The 25,499-nt window shown below is 43.3% G+C and overlaps 2 protein-coding genes across 2 annotated transcripts; one reads left to right on the top strand and one right to left on the bottom strand.

The window, feature by feature from the left end:
* Positions 1-325: 325 nt before the first annotated feature.
* ACOT13 (acyl-CoA thioesterase 13) lies at positions 326-4,572 on the bottom strand. Its single transcript, XM_053248321.1, has 3 exons — positions 4,177-4,572; positions 2,214-2,398; positions 326-1,169 (listed from the first exon to the last, which is right to left on the bottom strand). The coding sequence occupies exons 1-3, from the start codon at positions 4,258-4,260 to the stop codon at positions 1,016-1,018; spliced, it is 423 nt and encodes a 140-aa protein (XP_053104296.1). The 5' UTR covers positions 4,261-4,572; the 3' UTR covers positions 326-1,015.
* Positions 4,573-4,612: 40 nt separating this feature from the next.
* On the top strand, positions 4,613-25,224 carry TDP2 (tyrosyl-DNA phosphodiesterase 2). Its single transcript, XM_053248320.1, has 7 exons — positions 4,613-4,977; positions 5,073-5,158; positions 8,207-8,380; positions 17,984-18,075; positions 18,855-18,973; positions 20,966-21,136; positions 24,427-25,224. Exons 1-7 carry the CDS (start codon positions 4,762-4,764, stop codon positions 24,706-24,708), a joined length of 1,140 nt encoding a protein of 379 aa, XP_053104295.1. The 5' UTR covers positions 4,613-4,761; the 3' UTR covers positions 24,709-25,224.
* Positions 25,225-25,499: the final 275 nt, after the last annotated feature.

Here is a 25,499-nt window from a genome sequence, read left to right as displayed (position 1 = left end):
GTTGTTAAACTGTAAACTGTCTTGAACACCAAGGAGGTACATACATGCAGGTAACAAACCAACCACACATCAAATAAGCAATACATTCTTTGATGGGCTTTAAGAGGAAAAGAGTTCATAGATTCCGCAGGCAACCAGAACTTGAACATTTTTGGGGGGCAAATATGCTTTTAAAAGACAATTAATTTAAAACTTGCAGGGACAAAAGACAATTAATTTAAAACCTGCAGGGACCAGGGGATAAAAAGGATGTTTTCATTACAACTTCTCCTCAGCTGAAGGCTAAAGAAAATTAAACAAACAAAAAAAGTTACACACAGTGAACAAAGTTTTACAAAACCAAACTGTATTTTCAACTGAATTCTCAGCACACTGAACTTCCTTTAGCAAAACATTCCTGCTTGACCTTAAGTGAATAATCAATACCATTCAATAACCCAGAAATTAATGGATGAACAAGTTTAAGTTTAATTAGTCTGGCATCCATTCAATACTGGATTCAATGTACAGAGCACAGCAATTCCAGGGCTCCTAGCACTTTTTCAGAATGAAGCAATATGGAAGTCATCTGCATCAGCTGCAGACTCTGAAGAATAGGTAGCAGTATAAAAATTCTCCCACAAAGGATCTCCAAGTTTCAGATTGTAGAACTTGCATAAGTTCAAATAAGAAGGTTCCACCCAACTGTTCTTTGTACCCTTCTCCCCAATCTTTAAGTGTTTCAGGATTCAACAATAAGCCTTTTTTAAAGTGAAGACTGAACTCTTACATTTATAACCCAATTCCCATTCTGTTCACTTCTGAAGTGGCTTACAACAACATACATACAAATAGTAATCACACTGAATTGGGGTCCACCAATTGAGTTTAGACAGGACATTAAACACAATTTGGACTGGTGACATTTTACCTCTAGTGTTTTGACTTCATGGTGTTATTTTAGAACCTGTACTGTTTTTCTCTTCTAGTGCTCTAAGCTTTAAAAAAAAAATAAAGTGATAAGTTCTTTCCATTATTATCCTAGGTATTTTGTATGCCTCCCTTGGGCTATCAGTTTTCCTGTTGCCTTGTTTGTTAAATCCACATTGGCAAATGCCAAAGTTCTTCCTTGCTTCAGAATCTCAGCAGTGATCAGGATTTCCTCTCCCATCTTAGCTGCTGACATATACCTTGAATTTAGAAAGAAAGAAAGAAAGAAAAGAACTGCAAGCTTGAACATGTTAAAAAGAACAAATATGTTGTACTGCAATGGTCTTCAAGATAAGAACCTACCTTCAGCCCCAACCTGCAACACTTCCCATTTTTTATTATGTGTCCCTTTCTCCTCCCTCTTCCTCCCGCCCCCCGCCCCCAAGAACAAATGTAGCATCTCCACTGATGCAACCCATCTGAGGTCAGGGCACAATCCAGTTGTGGGTCACAATCTGGCAGCTGAAGACTAATGGTGCAATAGACAGACTGCTGGACTGAGACACAGGTTCAAACCCCCATTCAAACACAAAGCTCATAGGGTAGCCTTGGGACAAATCTCTCCCTCCCCCTCTCAGAGAAACCTACCTCCCAGGGTTGTCGCAAGGATAAAATGGGGAATAGGGGGCAGGAACTGGATTACATAGGCCGCCCTCAGTGCCTCTTAATGCCAATAAAAACAACCCAAAAGCAAGTGTTTGGATATTGAAAAGAAGGATTTTAAAAACAGCTGGACAATTTGCTGGAGAGCCTGAATAGCATCAAAGAAGACAGAGCAGAGGGTTTGAGAAATCTGGGTTCCAGTCTCAGCTTATCTACATGGCAAATCACTAGTTTCTAGTCTCAGTTCCCTGCTTATGAACTGAAAACAGTAATGACCTCCTGTAAAGGCTGGAGGATAAATACAGTGGGCGGTGATTCTAAATAAAGTTTAAACAGTGAAATCCCCAGCACTGGAACTGAAGTATAACCAAAGAGTTCCTAAAGCAACCAAGCAAATCACTAACTGGTTTTCATGCACTTACCAAGACACTGGGCATAAAGGAATTTCCACAAGCACAGAAGTAAGGTGTACAGAGCAAACATTTTAGAACAGTAGTAGCTGTTGACAGCATCTCAGCACTGAACTGATGATCAAAAAATGAATTGGGGGGGGGGCATTTTCCACACCCCAGAAGTTAAGCTGGATAATCTTGTTAAATGGAAATCAGCATTAAAATATATCTCGATTCTTCAATACATACGTAATGTTCATATCCACACTGACTCCAGGTGCTCCTCTTTCACTGTACAGTAAAGCCGCTGTTGAAACAACATCCACCAGAGTGGCCGTGAGGCCTCCGTGCAGAGTTCCTCCTCTGTTTGTGTGCTCTTCTTCCACCTTCAGCTCACAGATAACTTTCCCAGGGCTGGCAGAAAGAACCGTCATCTGTAAGCAGAGGGTGAGAGAAGAGAACAGAAATCACATTCAAGCCTTAGTACACTTTCTATATATCATCACATTCAAGCATTAGTACACTTTCTATATATCATCAAGCTGAAATTCAGGATTTATTCGTTTATTTAAAATATTTATGTCATCTTCTTGCCTGGACATAGACCTCCAAAGACAACAAACGATAAGAAAAATTTGAAAAGTTATTGCAGGAGTTTCCAACCATGGGAACCCAGATACTATTGGACTACAAAACCCATCACCCTCCAGTGGCTGTGGCTGGGATGATGGGTGTTGTAGTCTGACAGCATCTGGGGACCCACAGCTGGGAACCTTTGCATTATAGAACAATAAAAACAGCAGAATATTAAAGCACTTAGGAGAAAAACATATTTTCTCCTGGTTCCATCTTCTCCTTCTTTTGTTGTCTCCCCTGCATTGAATATATAAGCCTTTCATGGCAGAAAGTTGACCTCTTACACTTTGTCAAGTGTCAAGTAAATGGATAGCAGAGCAATAATCATGCATTAGAGCAGGTGTGAGTTGTCAGGGATACACATTTGCATTTCCTTTTTGCAAAAAAACAACTGCAGATGCCAAGTGATGCTAAACCGGTAAAGAGGATGCACTTCTCCTCCAATGTAAGTTTGGATAGGCCTGCACTGTGAGGAAAGAAAGCAGGTTTTCAAAGGAAAGGGATCAGGGAGGGTACTTCATTCCTTTGTAACTGTACAGTCCAAAAGGGAAAATCTACTTTAAATACCTGTGTGGAGGAGAAGGGGAAACTGATCCTTGGCACTTCCCTCTTATATTTCTGAGCTAATACACGTTAAGCACTGTGAGCACTCCGAGCCCTAATAAGCACCAGGTACAATGGATATTGATACAGCATATTGGAATTAGTTCAAATAGCTTTTCAGCCACAAAACCTGCTGGGCCAGCTGGTATTTCTCAAGTTAGCCTATCTCAATAGTTGTGAGGATAAACACAGGTGGATGGTGAAACCATGTATGCTACTCTGAGCTATTTGGAGGAAAGATGGACTATGAATGCAGTTATAAATGTAACTGTTATTAAGAACAGGTTTTCAAAAGGGGAGGGCTTGTGGTCATTTGGTATCTTTTGCTGTAGCAAATCTGGTTTTGATGCTTATACATATCCCCATCAACCTTTTAATTTTAACTCATTGTGAGAGGATTGCGGTTCCTTGTTTCAGTTGTCAATGGGGTTGTTTTAAGTGTATTTTACTTCTGTATATGAACTTCTACCCCCAGAGGGAACTGTGATCACCTTTGGTTGATGGAACAGAATGTATGGTTGACTGACTGAAAGCAGCTGTAATCCTAAACAGCATAGTTAGCAGCAAATTCTGTTTAAATCAATAGGCCTTCCAGAGAATTTGTTCAGGTCTATGAGAGCCACCACACAGCATCTCTGAGAGGAGAGACCCAGTCCTTTGGATACCACCATTCCCTACAAGTCACAATTCATCAATTCCAAATTAGGATCAGAGTCTTCAACAGAGGTGTCCTGAAGAAAACAATTTCCAATACTACGGAGGGCCCATTTCACTGTGCTTTATTTTACTTTTGCAAAATAATATATGTTTAATGAAGTTCGTCTTAAAAAAAAGAAAAAGTAGCCTGGCAGACGCTGATAGCAAGCCCCGACCATCATTGCAGCAGAACTTTGCAGGCCTAACCAAGGTCACCCTGGAAAGTCGAGCATACAAACAAGTTAGAAGCAAAGACACCTCAAGCTTCCATCGTTACCTTATTTAACACCCTATCAAAGCAGGGCGACTCCAGAACGGCTTTCATCACCTCGCGGAGGGACTGGATTGTGAGGTGACTCATGAATCTCGACTTGGCACACCTCTTCTTGGTCAAGCAACCACTCACTCCAGCAGCTTTGAGACTAGGCTGACCCCTGACAGTGGAAGCTCAAGGACGCTGTAGTCTGCAAAGCAGCAGCCGAAAACATCCGAGAGGGAAGGACCCGCAAGCAATCAGCGTTACCAGGGAAGAGAGGAGGAGCACCAACCAACGTGCCCCTTGAACAGCGTCGCCTCCTATGCCCGATCCACGCCTGCTCTGGCTGGCTCCGCAAACTTGCTACACCGCGTTCCACCCACCAAACGTTCGAATCCACCACGCCCCTCTGCTTCGTCCGCCGCCGCGCCGAGAGCGACCTGCAAAGCGCGGAAGTTTCGAGGAGCGGATCGGGCTGCCGGGAGAGGAGTCTCTGCGCGTGCGCGCGACTTTGGAGTCAAGGGGGCGTGGCTTTTGTTAGGCTGGTGGTGGGAGGCGGTCTTGCCAGAGAAAGAATCGGTGCGGGTCTCTGGAGTGTTCCGAAGGATGGAAGTGGGCAGCGTTGCTGATGGAGTGAAGCAGGAGTCACAGGAGGAGAGGCAGCAGGACCCGCAACCTCTGGAGAAGGAGGAGGATGAAAAGCAGCAGCGGGACGATTTGGAGAAACACCGGAAGCTCCTGTGCTCGGAATTTGCTTCCATCACCAGCAGTGATATAGCTGTTGCTCAGTGCTACTTGGCAGAGAATGACTGGAATATGCAAGTATGCCCTGACTCCGGGGGGGTGGGGTGCAGATCCTGGTGTGCAGGCACGATCCCGGCGTCACCACAGCCCCACCTTTTGCCTTTGCTTTTCAGAGGGCGCTGAACTCTTATTTTGAGCCTCCCCTTGATGAGGATCAGGTGGACTGGGTGCTCCCGCCTCTTCCAGAAACGGAGACGTTGTAGGTAACTCGCGTGAAAACTCTAGCCTATAGATCTAAAGAAGCGTGTGCTAAATAATCGCTTCTGATATTTACAAGATATGCGCGTGCGTTGAATAGTTGTGGTTAACTGTTTGAGTGGGCTGTTCTTATGACTCTCTCTTGTGTCTTAAGTGTAATGCTCTGGCTTCTCTTCCTTTCTTGAGTGGGTGGGCTGCTGAGTCTCGTTCTTTCTCACTTACATAGAGTAGGAGATGAGGGGTGTCACTTTTTCTTGCATTTTGTTCTTGCCTACCAAACCTGTGCAAAGGTCATGTAGTTAGTTGAATCTACTTTCATTTTATGATACTTCCAAGCATCAACAAGTTGCATGGGAGCAACAGCAGGAGATAAGGCATGCCCTCACCTCTTGCTTGTGGGCTTCCCAGAGACATCTGGTGGGCCACTGTGGGAAACAGGATGCTGGACCAGATAGGCCTGACCCAGCAGGGCTGTTCTTATGTTCTTATCTTTTAAAAAGCAGAATATTGTGATCCTACATGTGTGTTCTTGGGAATAAGTCATGTTGTACTCAGTTGAATTTACTTCTGGACCTGTGTAACTCAGTGAGTCTTGCATGTAAGTAGAGCTGCAGCCCTTATTACATTTTATTGTTGAACTATGTTTTTAACAAGATGGATTGGTTTAAATCAAGATGATGTAAATTGACAAGAAAAACTGAGTTAGTAATCTTAAACAAGTATAACAAATAAACAGGGATTTATAATGTGTGTGTAAAGGGGCGGTTCCGATAAAACCAATCTCTCACACAATTAGGGAAATACTCCTCTGGGTGCCAGGAGGGTGGAAGGATATGTATATTCATAGTGCATGTGTGTGCACGCATGCACATACACCCTGAACTCATGCAGTGGTCCAGGCAGATAAAGTATCATCTGAACTGACCCTCTGTGTTTAGAAGTTCTGTTTTAGTTATACCACTTTCCAAGAAAAGTTGATGGTGCTATATGCATTAGCTGAACCACTCTGATTCCCCAAGAATAATAAAGTATGCCCTAAACTTAGGAAGCTTACATATACTGAGTCAGACCATTGGTCTATCTAGCTCAGTATTGTCTCCACAGACTGGCAGCAGCTTCTCCCAGGTTGCAGGCAGGAATCTCTCTCAGCCCTATCTTGGAGATATCAGGGAGGGAACTTGGAAACCTGCTCTTCCCGGAGCAGCTCCATCTTCTAAGGGGAATATCTTGCAGTGCTCACACATCAAGTCTCCCATTCATATGCAACCAGGGTAGACACTGCTTAGCAAAGGGGACAAGTCATGCTTCCTACCACAAGACCAGCTCTCCTAAATATTGTGCCTTTTAAAAATATTGCATGTGATTTGCATAGGAGTGGATGTGTTTTGGAAAAGAAACCCAAACTTTATCGACTCTTAGGTAGTTTTGCTCATGTGATGACAAGAGTCAGTTAAATGAGATCATTTTTCCTGAATGACCTTTTGTGGATAGAGTAGGCTTTGAAGCCCCTTTACTGGATCAGAAGGCTATCTTAGAGGCTGAGGAAATATGGTAACTGCCCATTTCCCCAAATTGTCTAAACTTGGTTGGGGCGGGGAGATCTTCTAAATGTATGCTATCTTTCCTCTATCAATTTATCTACCCTAATAGGTGAGTGTATGGATACCTTTACATGCACTAAATGTATGTGGACAGGTATCAATATTATTATTAAACATATAGGGATGTGTGTGTGTGTTCCCTCTAACAGGGCTTCCCAGAGGTTGACTACAATTTCCATAATCCCCAAGCAAAAGCCACTGAAGCTGGGGATTCTGAGAATTGTAGCCAACAACACACACACACACACACACACACACACACACACACACACACACAGAGCTCTTCAACAAAAAAAGTTCGCAAAGCAATTTAAATCACAAAAGGCATGATAAAATGTTTCCCTGTCCTCAAATGACTTGGAATCTAAACACACACACACACACACACACCACAGTGCCACAGCATCCATTGAGAGGGATGCTGTGCTGTACTGCATTGGGACATTTGCTCTCCCCCCTGCTACATAGAAGAGAACCATCATTGCTTCTTGCCTAGTTAGCAGAGGTTCAATATGTAGATCTGCAGAAGAGCAATGTTGCAGTTTTTATATTGGGGAAGAGCTTCATGAGATATGTCCTGTCCCCTGCTTCTATTCTGCTTAGGGGCAGGGACATATAGCTGCAGCTCACAGAAACACAGGTGGATGCAACACCATCTGCATCTCTGCGCATGTGTAAGGACTACCGCTAGAGCTGCGCTGCAGGGCTCCCTCATAAGTGCTTCTTGATGCAGTTGCATGATGCGACGCCCATTGGAGATCATGGGTGTCGCGTTACACAGCTGTACTCATGGAATGCTTACAATGGAACGCAGCCCCAACAGAGGTGCTTACACATGTGCAAGGGTGTGAGCTGTGCTTCAGCTGCCTAAGTTCCTTTGCGAAGTATCAGCCACGGACCCTAATTCTCTTGGAACCTTTCTTAGCCCCTCTCAAATGAGCTTCACCACAAACATGCATTGCCTTCAGATTTCCCAGGGAGTGGGACCTTCTTGCGGCTATTATTTCTAGTCTTTATATTCACAACACTGGACTGCGCAACAGATACTTTACTCCATACTCATAGTGAAATACGGATGATTTGTTTGCACTTATAGTAGTTACCTACATTACTAGCTGTTGCTTTTTCTGCTTTCTCGTTGTGTTTACAATGTCTTCTGCTTGTTCATAAATGAAACTCAAGTGGTAACAGGTCAGAGCTCTTGTATTTTGCACTTTCTGTTTCTTGGCTGGAGTTGTCCAGATGATCAAATGCTCTGGTGTTGGCAACGCAAATTGTTATCACTGGGAATTGCTTTTGACCTTCATAAACTGCTCTTGTGCCAAGCTGAGCACAAATAGAACACTTTACATTGTGGGGAGCCCTTCTGAAGTTCAGCTCCTAAAGAAAGATAGTTCATTAAATAAGTTTCATCTCCAATAAGTTGAAATTGTATGTGTGTTTTCTAGGGTTGACCTAACCGATGATTCACCTACTAGTAGTGAAGCTGCTTCCGTGAAAGACCCTGGTGTTAACCCACAGGAAGATGACAGCACATTTTCATTGATAACCTGGAATATAGATGGCCTGCACACGAGTAATCAGCAAGAAAGGGCCCGAGGCATCTGCTCTTATCTAGCTCTGTAAGTACTTACAGCAGTCATCTTATGAATGCTAACTATGATGTTAAATTGCAGAGATTTATTTCAAAGTAGGCGTGCTTAGCATTGGGCTGCATGTTTTTCTTAGAGTAAACATAATGTGTATTACTGAGTGCCATTCTTTAAATGTGGCAGTTGAAGAATGGAGAGATATGGGATTTCTTGGTGGAGGGGGGATCTCATGCAAATTTCATTCTTATTTGCATAAAAATTGCATTAACTTTTTCTCAAAAAAAAAAATCCTGATGTCCACCCTGGTTTGCATTTGAATGGAAGACTACACGTGAGCACTGTAATGTATTCTCCTTAGGGGATGGGGCCACTCTGGGAAGAGCAGAATATTCTATGTTCCCTCCCTGGCATCTCCAAGAAGGGTCTGAGAGAGACTACTGCCTGTAACCTTGGAGAAGCCACTGCCAGTCTGTGTGGACAATGCTGAGCTGGATGGACCAGTGGTCTGACTTGCTATAAGGCAGCTTCCTATGTTCCTATGATATGTTGTTCTATTTATACAGCAAAAAAACCAACTCCACCACCATATTAATTTTCCACACTGTACCTCAAATTTTTTTCAAGTAGCTGAACTGAAATGTTTTATGGTGTTGGGTGGATCAATAAAGACTCTTCATGTGCTTTAATTGTTATAATGAAACAAGTTAAAAGCTTTAAAAGAATTTTTTTTAAAAATTGAAATTCTCAGTAAAACATAGGGAGTAGGATCTGGTCTTGTGGTAGCAAGCATGAATTGTCTCCTTTACTAAGCAGTGTCTGCTCTGGCTTGCATTTGAAAGATGTCTATGTGTGTGTGCATGCTTGTATGCAGAAGGTTCCAAGTTCCCTTGCTGGCATCTCCAAGATAGGGCTGAGAGATACTCTTGCCTGCAGAGAAACTGCTGCCAGTCTGTGTAGATAATACTGAGCTAGATGGACCAATCGTCTGACTTGGTATAAGGCAGCTTCCTATGTTCCTCTCTATGCCCCCTCTCACATTTCCTAGCTATAATCACCTGAAAAACATTGGAATTGCCTAGTATTGCATTGGCATCCATTCATTGTTTTATCCATGAATTTTATGAAACAATGCTGGATATCTGGATTAGCATTGCACATGTGCAGCAGCGTGAGTTCCAGACCACTGTTGCTTGTGTGGGGGAAGGGGCAGTTTTTACCAATCTTTTCTTCCCTTCCCTCTGAAGCCCACTGTGTGAATATGTCCTCAGGGACATGTTTTGGTGACATACAGGGGGCTTCAGAGGGAAAGCGAGATAGGTGAAAATTGTGCCTTCCCCCACTCAAATGACAGTGCAGCAGTAGTCTGGAACTCACATTGCTGCACATGTGCAATGCTAGTCTGCATGTCAGCCAACTAAATTTTAGAAATTTTCCACAGAAAAATAGAAGTATGGATTTTTTCCCTGGAAAAACTTGCATCCTACATCTCTGGAAGAATGCATAGCCTTTTAAACTAGAAATAATTGGTTTAACCCTAATATAATGTGTTGGAATATTCTTGCTCCTTTGACATAAAACATGTTAATTCCCAATTAGTAATAGTTATTTATATCAGTGCATTTCTTTGGTACTTTCTCATGCCACATTTTAAACAAAATAATTATAGAGTGCTATTAAGAAACCACCCCCTGCTTTATTCCCTTAATAACATCTAAGCATTTTTAACTGAGATTTGATAATGTGCATTGACCTAATGTGTTAATTTTCTGTGCTGTATTTAGCTTAGCTGAGAAGAACTATTATGGATCAGTTGTTAAAATATTAGTGAGAAGAGTAAAAGGATAGGTGTCAAGAACCCCGCCTTTATTCAGCCCAAAGGCCAGAGCTTTCCTTTATTCTAAATTCCATTTTGAGACAGCCTGCTGTCTATTGAGTAACCCCTGTGTAATTTCCAGATTGTTGGAAATAGCCAAAAGGAGAGAATGGGTGGTTCCCCATTGTTTTGCAGAATCTCCACGTCATCAAGTAGATAGCTTTCTATGGTTTGGTGGTCTAGCTTGCCTCTCGGTGTATAAGTGCTGTCTGAGACTTTTCAGAGACCTGAGCCATTTCCCCAACATCCAGGCTGGATAGTGCCTAGATAAATGGACAAATTCTTAATTGACACTTACCTTTTTGAGTTCTACTTGTCAGACTGGAAAACCACAAAATCCTTCCTTATAAAAGCTAAGCAGGCTTTTTGTGTGTGGTTGAAGGTCAGGTGGTGGTGGTCTTGGGTGGGGGCTCCTGAGAAGGTGGGGTGTTTGTGTGTGGGGGGGGGCTAGTGCTCAGGCTCCAGAGTGCTCAGCCTTCCCATCTCCCCAGCAGCTCCCAGCCTTCTGTCTTGGGACAGAACTAACCAACAGAGCAAAGCTTTCTTTTCTCCAGTAGGTGGCGGAGTGTGTAGTTTTCACCCAGTCCTCTGGATTGGTCCTTTTACTTTGAATTTCCCAGGCCTTTTCTCTTATCAGGAAAGGCCCACTCTCCCATTAGTTGCACCAAGTGAGGCCTAGCCCTCCCTCAAAGCCTTCACACCCACTCCTGCTTAAAACGAGATCCAGGGAGTTAAGGGTTTTCACGACCTGCATCGAGTTACGAGGATACACTTTGTTAGCCCCCTCATAAGAGAGTGTTCTTTGGGTGGCTTACAACACAACATTAAATCATAACAGACAAAGAAAAAAGGAGGGGAAAGAAAATACAAAATACAATTCAAAAACAATTTTAAACAATGTTTTAAAAGTCAATTTTAAAAAAGAATTTAAACAGCCTGAATGGTGTCTAAAAAAACAAAGCGATAAAGCCGGGTAAACCTCACTGGGGAGGCTATTCCATAAATGGGGTGCAGCCACCGAAAAGGGAACAGGTATATTATGCTATGGTCTTAACTTTAGATGCCCAGCCTTGGCTAATAGTTCCACAACGCCACACTGTTGCTTTAGGGCAACAGTAAAATATGCCCTTAACAAGCCAAACATTCTGCATCAGTTAAGAAGTAAACCTGTGCCTTTTAGCACCAAGTATAGTTGAATTGTCTCTTTAAGTTCCATCTCTCTTTGCACAGGAGCATTGGAATACTGTGGCCAGCGCTCTTAAGGTCAGCACATGTAGCATGGGGGTAGGTGGGTACTGCCTCCTGCAGCAAGGGCAGCACTGTGGGGACAGATCCTCTGACAAGCTCTCCGAGCCCTCATTCTTCTCTCTGCTTTCGCTGCTTTGATAGTTCCCCCCATAATTGTGTGGAATGCCTCTACACCTTGGATATCATCTATACCGGCTACGGTCAGCTGCATATTTACTGCCTTGCACTGGAATGCCACCAGGACCTGTAACATTGGCTGCCTTCACTCCCTTTTCCCTTTCACCACGTCAAATTCCACAGCATCTCCTATACTGCAAGGTTGAGAAGGAGCGTTTGTAATATGGTCTCCTTGAAATGACCAGAGACCAACCGGGCTGCCACATTCTGCACCAACTGCAGTTTCCAGATTACGTACAAAGGCAGCCCCACATAGAATGCGTTTCAGTAGTTAAGTCTGGAGGTTACCAGCATATGTACCACTTTTCTGAGATTGTTTATCTCAAGAAACAGACTCAACTGTTGGTGGCTCATGGCGTATCAGCCGAAGCTGATAGAAAGCACCTCTGGCCACTGCCTCAAACTGGGACACCAGGGAGAGTTTTGGATCCAGAAGCACTCCCAGACTACACTCCAGACTTCTGGAGAAGTGTGACCCCCATCTAGAACTGAAAGATCAAAATAGTCTCCTGAGTTCCAACCCTGAACAATAAGTAGTACTTCTGTCTTATTAGGATTCAGTTTGTTTGTTATCCCTCATCCAGCCAATCACTACATCCAGGAAGGCATTTAGGGAGGTTATGCCTTCTCTTGATGATGTTGGCATGGAGAAATCTCCTGATCTCTCCCAGCAGTTTCATGGGGACAGTATGGACCCCAGGGGGACACCATATAAAAGTTCATGATTTGAAGAACAACAGTCTCCAAGTGACATGATCTGGAATCTGCTTGAGAGCTAGGAGTGGAACCACTGCAATTCAGTGCCTCCCACTACTAACCTCCTTGATGCTTCAGAAGGATACTATGGTCAATAGTATCGAAAGCCACCAAGAGATCCAAAATGATCAGCAGAGTCACACTCCCCCTGTCAGTTTCCTGTTGGAGAGCATCCCTCAAGCCGACCAAGGCAGTCTCCACCCCATAGCCTGCATGAAAACCAGTTTGAAATGGGTCTAGATAATCAGTTTCCTCCAATACAGCCTGGAGCTGGGAGGCTACCACCCTCTCAATTACCTTGCCCAACTACAGAAGGTTGGAGACAGGCGTACAGTTGCTTAGCTCTGAGGATCCAATGCAGGCTTCTTCAGAAGAAGACTAATGATTGCCTAAGATAGGAAGGCATCCTGCCCTCCCTTAGAGAAGCATTTATAATATCTACTAGGCTTTCTACAACATCCCCCCCACCCGCCAGATAGAATAAGCCATGTTGGATAAGGGTCAAGAGAACAGGTGATAGACCACAACGTACCAAGCAACATTCCAAGCAGCTTATCCACAGTATCACGAATCATAAACTTAAACCTATCCAGTCTAACCACATAAGAGTAGTTGCTGGACACCTCCGCATTAGACTCTGCAATCAGCCTAAATATGGGAGATTTTATCAACAAAGAACTCATTTAAAACGTCACAACGGGTAATTGATGGTTCCAAATTCTGATTCCAGGGAGGAGGGACATGTACTAGCCCTCTCACAATCCAAAACAACTCAGCTGGATGTGAGCATGCGGATGCAATATGGGCAGAAAAGAATTGCTTCTTTGCTGCATGTATTGTCTGAGCATAGGTCTTCAAATGCACTCTGTGTTGTTATATGTCGGATTTCAGTAGATTCTTTCTCCACTTGAGCTCTGGTTGTATAGCTTGTTGCTTCAGCTCCAGTAGTTCTTCCATATATACGAAGGAGCCAGTTTTGAAGCATGTCGGAGAGTTGCAGGTAACAAGCATCCTGGTAACAATTCTGAAGCCTCGGAGATTTAACTCAAGAGGTTTAATTAATTTATTATTTATTTGTTTGATTTATATACCGCCCTTCCAAAAGTGGCTCGAGGTGGGTTATATTAAAATAAAAAATACATAGCAATTAAAATAAAAAACCAATTAAAAACAGATTAAAATTACAATTAAAACTAGACAACATTAAAACAAGATATCATTGAAAGCCAGGCTAAAAAGATGGGTCTTTAAGGCTGTCCTGAAGGCCTCCAAGGAAGACAATCCTCTTATATCCACGCGGAGCACATTCTACAACCTAGAGGTGACAACAGAGAAGGCCCTATCCCAGGTCACCACCAGATGAACTGGTGGCACCTGAAAACTGACACCTTCTGATGATCTCGATGAGTGGTTGGTATCTTGTGGAGATCCCCACTGCTCTCATGCAACAGTGTGTGTGTTCTCTTAATGGCTTTTGTGCAACAGTGTGTGTGTGCGCAGGGGGAGTTGCATGAGGGTTCTTGTGTTTTGTTTTGTTTTTAACATATTTTTATACGTATGTCTCTGGGCGGTTTACAACAAAAAACAGAAAAGTTAAAACATTAATTAAAACATATAAATTACAACAGAGAAATTAAAACATTGGTTAAAATAAATAACAAAAAGCTAAAACATTACACCAATTTAAAACCTTAATATTTTAAAACAATGTTAAAACTATTAAAACGGTATTTAATTAAAAGCCTGGGTGAACAAATGTGTCTTTAAAGTTTTTTTAAAAATTGTCAGAGATGGAGAGGCTTTTATTTCAGCAGGGAGTGCGTTCCAAAGCGTCGGTGCAGCAGCTGAGAAGGCCCGTCTCCGAGTAGCCACCAGACGAGCCGGTGGCAACTGCAGACGGACCTCTCCTGATGATCACAATAGGCAGTGGGGTTCATGACGAAGAAGATATTCCGTTAAATACCCAGGGCCTAAGCCATTTATGGATTTATAGGTTATAACCAGCACCTTGTAATTCGCCTAGAAACTTATTGGCAGCCAGTGTAGCTCTTTCAGTACAGGAGTAATATGGTCTCTCTGAGATGACCCAGAGACCAACTTGGCTGCTGCATTCTGAACTAGCTGTAGTTTCTGGACTACATACAAAGGCAGCCCCACATAGAGCGCATTGCAGTAATCTAGTCTGGAGGTTACCAGCATATGTACCACTGTTCTGAGGTGGTTTATCTCAAGAAATGGACGCAGCTGGCATATCAGCTGAAGCTGATAGAAGGCACCTCTGGCCACTGCCTCAATCTGGGAAACTAGGGAGAGGCTCAGATGCAGAAGCACCCCCAGACTGCATACTTGTTCTTTTGGGGGAAGTGTGACCCCATCCAAAATAGGCAGATCAAAATCATCTCCCGAGTTTCAACCCTACACCATAAGTACCTCCATCTTATCTGGATTCAGTCTCAGTTTGTTATCCCTCATCCAGCCTATCACCACTTCCAGGCAGGCATTTAGGGAGGTTATGCCTTCTCCCAATGAGGTTGACATGGAGAAAAAGATGTGGGTGTCATCAGCATACTGATAACACCCTGCATCAAATCTCCTGATGATCTCTCCCGGTGGTTTCATGTAGATGTTAAACAACACTGGAGACAATAGGGAGCTCTGAGGGACACAATACAAAGTTCAGATTTTGAAGAATAGCAGTCTCCAAGGGACACCATCTGGAACCTGCCCAAAAGGTAGGAGCGGAACCACCTCAAAGTGGTGCCCCCCACTCCCAACCCCCTGAGACGCTCCAGGAGGATACTATGGTCAATAGTATCGAAAGCCGCCAAGAGGTCCAAAAGGACCAACAGAGTCACACTCCCTCTGTCAGTTCCCAATTGGAGATCATCCATCAGGCCGACCAAGGCAGTCTCCACTCCATAGCCTGCCCGAAAGCCAGTCTGAAATGGTAATCAGTTTCATCTAAGACTGTCTGGACTGGAGCTGGGAGACCACAACCCTCTCAATTACCTTGCCCAGCCATGGAAAGTTGGAGACAGGCATGTAGTTACTCAACTCTGAGGGATCCAAGGCAAGCTTCTTCAGAAGTTGTCTAATAATTGCCTCCTTAAGACAAGGATGCGTCCTGTCCGCCCTCAGAGAAGTATTTATGATCTCTACCAGGCCTTCTACAACAATCCCCATGCCAGATAGTATAAACTATGATGGGCAGGGGTAAAGAGAACAGGTGGTAGGCCACACCGCTCCAATTAGCTCGTCCATGTCCTTAGGAGTCACAAACTGGAACTGATCCAGCCTAACCTCACAAGAGGAGTTGCTGGACACCTCCACATCAGACACTGAAGTAAATGTGGAGACTGAATCTAAGTCAGCCTGAATACAAGAGATTTCCCCCACAAAGAATTCATTAAACATGTCACAGTGGGTAATCGATGGTTCCAGATTTTGATTCAAAGGAGGAGGGGCACATACTAGCCCTCTTACAACCCTTAACAACTCCGCTGGACGTGAACTTGCAGATGCAAAACAGGCAGAAAAGAATCTCCTCTTTGCCACACAAATCGCCTGAGCATAGATCTTCAAATGTACTCTATGTTGCAATCTGTCAGATTTGAATCAGTCTTTCTCCACTTGCACTCCAGTCGTCTACCTTGCTGCTTCAGCCCCTGTAGTTCTTCTGTAAACCAAGGGGCCAGTTTTGCAGTGGGTCGGAGAGGTTGCTTAGGAGCAATCGTGTCTACTGTCCCGGTGTGTTTGCTGTTCCAGTTCTCTACTAGAGCATCAACAGGATTGCGGCAGAGCCAACACTAAATCCCTCCAAGGCTTCTTGAAATCCTATTGGATCCAATAACTTTCTCGGGTGGACCATTCTAATAGGCCCTTCAGCCCTGCAAAGGTGGGAAGTGACTGTGAGTCCAACCTTAACCAGATGGTGGTCTGTCCATGACAATGGGGAAATCTCAGGAGTCCCTACGCATGGAACACTACCCTGATGAGTGTGAAACACCAACTCAAGCGTGTGACCTGCAATGTGCGTCGGTCCCAAGACCACTTGAGATAGGTCCATAGTTCTCATGGCTGCTATGAACTCCTGAGCCGCCCTGGACAAATTGGTCCCGATATGAACATTGAAGTCCCCCAGCACCACACGCCTGGGTGACTCCAACTGTCAGCTCTGTTGAGCAGCGGGGCAGTCAGTACACCAGCAGAAGTCCCCATCTATACCTGGTCCCCAAACCTAGATACACACATTCGATATGGTCTGACATCTCAACAGGGATCCTGGTAAGGAGATGTTATTCTTATAGACCACAGCCACTCCACTTCCCCGCCCACAGCACCTCACCCGCTCCTCAACAAAGTACCCTGGAGGAAGAAGCCGGGACCAAACCGGGCCACTGGCCTCCCCCAGTCAGGTCTCCATAATACAAACCAGGTCGGCTCCTGCACCCAGAATCAAATCATGAATGGTTTCTAATTTGCTTTGGATCTACCTGGCATTACAAAGGAGCAAGGTGAGGTTTGGAGTGTGGTTGGCAGTGCTCCCCAAGGTCGAAGAGCTGGCAGGGCAGCTGGAAGGGGAAACAGCTATTAGATTTCCAATTCCCCTTCCCCTGTAATGACCCGCTGACCTGCCAATGTTACTTCTTCTGTTCCCCCCCCCCACCGGAATGGCTGCCCCATAATCAGTGGATACTCCCCCTGTTTCCCAATCTCCAGCCAAACCCAGACACATTATAAAAGAATCTCACCCAGGTCTCAACTAAAAACAGAAGCTAAACTATTAAATGTCACCTCCCCATGCAAGTACTTGGGCCAGGAAGCCTGGCCCTCACCCTTGCCGTCCTCCGAAGTGGCTCCCTCAAAGGGGCGACCCTGCTGGTGGTAGGCCTGCTACCACTGGCAGCACCCTATATAGCCCTGAGCAGGCAGCTCTAGGCAGATGGAGTCCAGGAAACTGCCAAGTCACCCTCTGGGCCTCAGTCCTGCAAAGCCTCACCTCAGCACAGCAGCCAGTCCTGGGGGGCAGATAGCAAATGGGGCAGAAGGAGAAGCAAACAGGCAGGTACCCAGTCCCTCACCCTGGGGTCTGCCTAGTAGCAGATGTTGTTCCTCCTCTTCTCTGTTCTGTAGGCTTCCCCCGCAGTCCCTTGAAGTGCCTGTGTTTCATTAGGATGTCAGCCACTGACCCTAATGAAGGCCAGATCTTTCTTTGGGACAACTGTGGAGGCAAGTGAACCTCAAATGTTGATTAGTTTGTGTAAAACAGCCATCTTTCAAATTGCCTCATGTCACTTTTCCATGCATGCAGTTCATGTGTTCAACTGTGAGTTGTGAAGGGATGAGTGTGTAAATAATGGATATGCATGTGGGAATCAGTCCTTCGATTATTTTAAATGTGGTAAAAGAAATCCAGCCCTGCTCTTTTAAAACACAGCAAGGCTACTGCTATTCAATGACCAATGTTATAGTATTTTAGTTCTGATCAGTGAAGCTACTCCAACAAACGTGATCATTATTGCTCCTTTGTTTTAGTTTTCTGTCTAGTGTTCCATTTTAAACTTGTCTTTCTTATTTAGATACAGCCCTGATGTAGTGTTTTTACAGGAGGTTATTCCTCCGTATTTCAACTACCTACAGAAACGAGCAGTTAGTTACACAATTATTCCAGGTAAAATGAAATTATAGTGATTCATAAGCTTTTTAACTGGGGTCCTGTTTGTGCACTGATGCAGCTGTAATTGTTAAATTGTTCATTTTATTTGTATTATCTTGTTCTGTGTGATAGTGTTATGTGATATATAAGTCAGCTGAGCCTTCCTTCGGCAGAGGATGGATCATGTAAAACCCACAACAGCATTACCAACTTTGCGAGAGCGAGAGCTACCCATGGTGCATTGATTAAAGTACTTAGGTATATGCTGAATAGCAGCCATGGGCCCAATCCAGATCAGAACTGCACTTGGGGCAGGAACATGGGTGTCTGGAGGGTGGAGCAAGGGGGCATTTCCCCACCCCACTGGACTGAGCCAATATTGCCATGCTGCTACTTGATTTCTATTTATGTACTTTGTATGTCTATATTTTGGGGAAAGTCACTGGACAGAACTTCTTGCCACCACTGTGGTTCAAATTGTGGGACCCTCCGGGTGCTGCTTGATCCGGGAGGAAAGCTCCCATTGGTGGTGATGCTTGGATAAAATAGTTGCTATGGGATGGGAGGAGCTATCTGGATTGGTATTGCAGCTGGGACAAAGGGTTAAAATCCCACTCTATGGTCTTGATTCTGATTGGGACCTCTGCAGCTGCCATTTAATACAAAAAAATATAGCATATTGTTAACATGGCATGTACCTTGGCCTTTATTGTAGTTTTTGTGGGATTTTTGGATAAAGTATTGTGGTTTGGTGACCTTTTCCTGTTCTTTTCTCCGTTTCTTTTCTTCTCTAGGCAATACAGATGGTTATTTCACTGCTGTGATGTTGAAAAAATCAAGAATAAGGGTTTTAAAACATGAAATAACGCCTTTCCCAACAACTGCCATGATGAGAAACTTATTATCTGTACATGTGAGTGAGTTGTTAAGTATTGTACATTTAGCTCACAGGCAAAATAATTAGTTAATCTGAAATTAAAGGTGGGGAGATGTTTAATAATTTGAAGTGGCAGACATTTATTTGCATACTAGTGTGAAAGAGGGAAAATAGACATCGGAACACTTTCAGCCAGTGGGCAAAGAAGTGAAAAAAATACTTTTTAATTAGGTGTGTCAACTATTTAAGGAATTAATTTGAAATAAATTTGTATATTACCATAATCTCAATAATAGATGTCTTTGAAAAAAATATGAGAGCTTGCAGTTTAATAAACAAAAACTATGTTAAAAAGAAAGACTATTAAATTTACTAGTAAAATGGGCTTGCACTACGACAAAATGACCATGCACTCTCCCTTTTCTTGTTGGTAAGATGCAGAAGAGTTTGTGTTTTGAAAAATATGTTTTTCAATATCTTAAATGATTTTCATGCAAATCCACAACAGATTGAAGTGTAATGAACTGGGGAAAAATATAGCCTGTTTGTTGCTTCATAAATCTGTGAAAGCCTGGACTTTGTCTTGAAAAGTACCCGAGAAAATTGCCAAAGTTTGTCTTAAGGTATCTTTTCCCATACTTTTCCCATGAGAGAGTTTTCCCACATTTCCTGGCAAATTAATCAATTTTTCTGGAACTTTTGGTTTTTCTGGTAGTCTGGGCAAGGTCTGGAACCTATCTGTAAAATGGCATGTTTCTATCTTTCTTGGTTTGTTCTGGGAATTTCATGTCGAGTGAGTGAGTTAGGCCCAAGCACCTTTTTAGACAGCCTGCTTTGCAGCCCAAATTGATTTCCAAAGTGGCTTACATTAATCCACAAAAACCAACATATTCAGGATATGTGGTGATGTTTGATATCTTGTCCTTGATAATGATAACAATCCAGATTCTTTAATGTTTTTTTTCTTTTACTCATTGTTATATCAACACAACAGAGCCGAAATACTGACAAAGAATAAACAAGTGTGCTTTTTCTTTGGAACCTGGTAGATGAAAGAGATGATGTTAACATAACATGTTAAAATTGGTTCTTGTCAGTTAATCAGCTAAACTTTAGTTGATTGATCTACTGATTAAACAAGTTACAGTGCTACTTTATTTTAAAAATCATTTTAGAATCATCAGTGTGCTAGGCTTGACCCTGAACAGCAGAACACAGGTGTTCTGGTCTGTACATAGGGCGTTTGTGTTGCGGGAAAATCCTCTGGAACCTTGCCCTCCTGTTTAATTCAGCCCCTTGTGATCATACTTCCATCAAATTGACAGAGAATGGGGCGTCTAACTGAACTAAAGAGGATTAAACAAGGTTCCCGCAATAGAGCTAGTTACCTGACGAAGACCAGTCAGTTCAATGAGGATGTGTACTCAAATTAGCCTTTATTCATGATCATGAAGGTAGAGTACAAGTCAGAAGTCTGACAAGCACTGTGCACTCAAAGTACACAGTTGCCAGTTTATATAGATTAAAAGCAAGTCAGTAGATCAATCGACATATGTAATTTGTGGTTAAACATATGTTTTCCTGTTGTGCCAATTAGAGCCTTGGACATGAGTTACTGGTTGGCCTTTCTGCTGACCCTACTCCTTATCAATATCTCCTGGTGCCAGCGATGTTTCTTTCTGCTGAGTGGGGAATTTGTCTCGTGACCCTGGTTACATACATCATCTACTGTCAGGCTCTGGTATTTTTTACCTCTTGGCCGATGGGCCTCACATATTTGACTCGAACAATTTCATTCTGGCCTACTGGCCTTACATTCTGTTTAGGAGCCTGAACCAAACTTTTATACACTTATTTGTGGGCCTGGATTAAACATTTCTTTATCATTTGCAATCTGAGGAAAGCATGAAGCTAGTGAAGCCTAGAAGGCAGATTTGGTGGGATTAACAGACTGAAATGAAGTGATAGTGTCCTAGTTAACAGCTACCTATTGCAATATGTATCTTTACGTTTTGGGCCTCTTCACAGGTAACCATATCTGGCAATGAGCTCTGCCTTATGACTTCCCATCTTGAGAGCACTAAGAATCATGCTGAAGAGCGCTTGAATCAATTGAAACTGGTGCTCAAGAAAATGCAGGAGGCATCCAAGTCCAGTACTGTGATCTTTGGAGGAGATACAAATCTGAGAGACAAAGAGGTGAAATGATCAAACTGCTTCTTTATTTTGTTAATTGTATTTAAAATATTTATATCTCACTCTCCAGTGCAATGTTGGTTGGGGCAGCTTCCAAAAGGTAGCAAACTGTATAACAGATAAAGCAATATAAAATTATACAAGATGACAGAAGAGAGAAAACACTGAACACTATAAAATTAATATAAGATAAGTTAAAACACGGCCAATTAAGACTAGATTTTAAAGAATTAAAAGCCCATCCGATACAAGCTGCAATAAAATACATTAAAAAGCCTCTCTAAACAGATGAGTTTTAAGATCTTTTTTTAAAAACCAACCCTGAGGAATGGAGCATGGCGAAGCTCTTGTTTTGCGCTAAAAATCCTTATCAACACTGACTGACACGATGCCCAGCCTCCCTGTGACGCTGCAGATTGACAGGGCTGCTGAGAATGTGTAAGGCAGTCTCAGCGCTGTTGAGGACAAACAGCTGTCCAAGCAGCACCGCCACAGTTAAGAACATAAGAACATCCCTGCTGGATCAGGCCCAAGGCCTGTCTAATCCAGCACCTTGTTTCCCACAGCAGCCCACCAGATATTCCCATCCACCACAGTTGGAGGAACTGTGGGCAGTGCTGCTTGGACAACTGTTCATCCTCAACAGTGTTGGGTCTGCCTTTCGTGCCAGTAGCAGTCCTGATGAGGTTGGCAGTAGGGATGTGCATGAACCTGTTTGGAGGCCCTTTTACGGGCCTCAGAACAGGTTTGAAAGATCGGCGGTTTGGCCAGTTGGAAGGCGGTGGGGGGGGCAACTTTGGGGAGGGTGGACTCTCCCCTGCCCCACCATGTTTCCCCGCCAGCCAATCTTTAAAAACAGTTTGGTCTGATGGCAGCATACCTCCCTGCTGCCCTGTTGCCTCCTCAGACCGGAAGTGACTGGAAGTACCCAGTGCGCACACGTTGTGCTTGCTTGCGTGCACATTGGCCGAGAGAGAGAGAGCAACCTGTGCATGCACGCACCTGATATGCGCACGTGTGCCGGGTACTTCTGGTCACTTCCAATCTGAGGAGGCAACGGGGCGGCAGGGAGGTACTCTGCTGCCCCATCGGACCGTTTTTAAAGATAGCAGGGTTTCAGGTGGGGGTTTCAGGTGGGGGAAATGCGCCGGGGGGTTATCCTCCCCACACACACACCTTTGAACCGGCCGGTGCTGGTCCATGCATACCACTAGTTGGCAGCATGGCTGAAATGCTGTGCATCATGTCAGCCAATATCTGTATCACTTTTCCTGATTTTTCTGGAGGTGACAGTTGCCTTTCCTCCCAATTCTTTACACATGGTAGAACTCTGTTTTAAAACAAACTATTCAGGATTCCTCATGCTCAAGTGATATAAGGAGGATAAAGTAAACCAATGTTTGTTGCCACATAGCTGTTTTAGAGAAGGGGTCATAGCTTAGTGCTGGGCACCTACTTTTCATTCAAAAGATTCCAGGTTCAATCCCTGGCATGTCCAAGTGGGGCTGAGAGAGACCCCCATCTGAAACCCTTTAGACCTGCTACTACTAAGCTAGATGAGCCCATGGTCTGACTCGGTATCGGGCAGCTTCATATTTTATTCCTGATAATGATTTCCAAAGCTAGAAAAGTGTTGCTATGGAGGAGTGATTCCTTGCTCTCCCCCCACCCACCTCCTTTCCATCTGCTTGTTCACAGGCACTTTGAGAAAGTGCTGGCTCATAATTTCACACTAAAACACAATATCACAATCACATTTACTTAATTAGCCTCCCTGAGTTCCTTTGTCTGCAGGCTGGATTTCCAGGCTATTTTTGATACTTTGGTATCCCTTACTGGAGCGGTAACAATGACAGCTGATAACATCATACCATGTTTTAGTGCTACATGAATGAACCTTGGAGGGCTTTGGGCTCATGTGCTCCCACCTCTCCATTCCCCTTTCTTGTGTTTGAGAGAAGAAGAATGAAAATTTCTGCTTCACACTTTAGAACAAACCACAGTTCCATGTTGCATTTGAACACAGAGAACGGTGGTCTGTTCAAATACTAGTTTGTTAAAATAAACTAGAATCAAACTGGGGGAATAAGCCCCATTGAATACAGTGGAACTTACTTCTGAGAAAACATACAGAGCATTGAGCTGTAAACGCATTATTCATGGTTTTCCAAGTGATAGTTTTCTCTGGGGGAAAATGGATTGAAATTATCGCCCTGTATCAATCTTCATGAGCATTGCCGTGTGTGTGTGTGTGTGTGTGTGTGTGTGTGTGTGTGTGTGTGTTAGTGTTAAAAACAACAACCCATGGTCAGCTTATAAATCAACTAGAAATAGTAGAATAAAAAGAATCCTACAAGAGGTTAACAGTTGCTAGAAAATAATAAAACATCAATCGCATACAATACCAATCAAAGACAACTAGCAATTGCTAACAATAAAATATAAATATAAACCAAAAATTCAGGAAGAACATACACATGGAATAAAAAAACTGACGTAACCACATAGTATTAGAACAAAACTTTGCCACCTTATATGTAACAGATGGAGATTGATCTGTCAGAAGATAAGAAACACAAAAATCTTCTGAGCATCCTGGAAAGGGTGCCAGACAAGGAGATATCAGGGAGCATCTTAACTCTCTGTAAAACAGGCAACGGAGCAATACATGTTGGATGGTTTCAATCTCCCTATAACCACAAGGTCAGATTCTGTCTTCCCTAGATATACTCTTTATTCTCCCTGCCAGCACAGCCGACGGAGCATGTCATACCTTGCTCTAAGGAAAGCCCTCAGATAGCATGGGTTCTCTAGGGTATACAGATAAGTAGTGGGACCCCTGACAGCAAGAGCATTGCCATAACACAATGGTATGCTGTCATTTAATTCCTTGGAGACTGAAGCAGACCTATCCCTCTACATCAGGGCGGCACAATGTTGGTTACAACTCCCATCATCTCTGACTAATGGCTGCTGTGGCTGGGGATGATGGGAGTTGTAGTAATGGGAGATTATGGGATCTGGAGGCCTGATGTTTTGCAGCCTTGCTCTTTATCATCCAGCTGTTGGTGCTGCAGTCCTAATAAAGTGGTGGGCTTCCCCTAAAATATATTATCTTTAGATTCAAATATTGAAAAAATAAGCTTTTCTTTTAAAGCACTGGTAGTAAATGGAATGTAAATCTTACATGTGTCGCATTTTATAAAATGTTGTCGGTTTGATAATAAAATTTGTTGTGGGGGGAAAGCCTATTCATGTTTGTTTGTTTGTTTGTTTAACTTTCCCCCAATCAGGTTGCTAAACTAGGTGGCTTACCTACTAGCATTGTGGACATCTGGGAATTCTTGGGCAAGCCAGAACACTGCCGCTACACGTGGGATACAAGTCAAAACACGAACTTAGCTGTAGCTTACAATTGCAAATTGCGGTTTGATCGCCTGTTCCTTCGAGCTGCTTCAACTGGTGGACAAATCATTCCTCAGAGTTTGGATTTAATTGGTCTGGAAAAACTAGACTGTGGCATGTTTCCTAGTGATCATTGGGGTCTGTTGTGCAACTTTGATGTGGTATTATAAGAAAAAGCTTTTAAAGGCAATGTGTTTTATTTTTAAAGACTTTATTCTTCATATTTTATTCCATATTTGTTTTCACAGAATTTGCTGGATTTTAAACCAGTTCTAAAACTAGCTTCATTCTCATTATATTACTCACCCCCTCAGTTCTTGTTGAAATCTCTGCCTAGTAAAGGTGGAGTGGGTGGGGCATTGGTAGTGGAGGAGGGAAGCCACATACTCCTGTGAACTCCAGGAGAATTTTAAAAGCTGATTCTTGATATATGTAAATACAACATGTTTCATATGACTTATTTCCAACTATTGGACAGAATAGTTCAATACATTCTCTCACACAAACCTTTCGCTTCATGAAGGTTTACTGTAAGATGCTTTTTAATGACATTGTTTTCTGAAAGCTTCTATGGAGAAACTGCAATCCATCATTTCAGTGGACTGGTACTCCTTGAATTTTCTGTAGATATATTGCTGACATGTCCTATAATCCCCTCTTTGTGAATAAAGGGACTGTTGAATCAAGATAAGTACTCTAAATTTGCTTCTCTTGGGTAGTCCTATTCTTGTAATCAAACCAAGTAGCAAAGGGGATTCTTCCTTCCTGCAGCTCATTCCTTTAGTTAATGGAGAATTGCACTCCAGGAAACAGAAGATGGTGATCAGTAGTTGATCAGAAGAGCTAGATGCGCTCGTTGGCAGGAAATCTTATGGTGTTCCACATATAGAACTGGTTCAGATGATAATCGGTCTCTATATGTGAAGAGGATGGAGTCGCGCTGAGAGTGCACCCGCCTGAC

The sequence above is a fragment of the Hemicordylus capensis genome, chromosome 4, assembly GCF_027244095.1.
Source record: "Hemicordylus capensis ecotype Gifberg chromosome 4, rHemCap1.1.pri, whole genome shotgun sequence".
NCBI lineage: Eukaryota > Metazoa > Chordata > Lepidosauria > Squamata > Cordylidae > Hemicordylus > Hemicordylus capensis.
The sequence above is the reverse complement of the archived record's forward strand: the minus strand, read 5'-3'. Positions and strand labels throughout refer to the sequence as shown.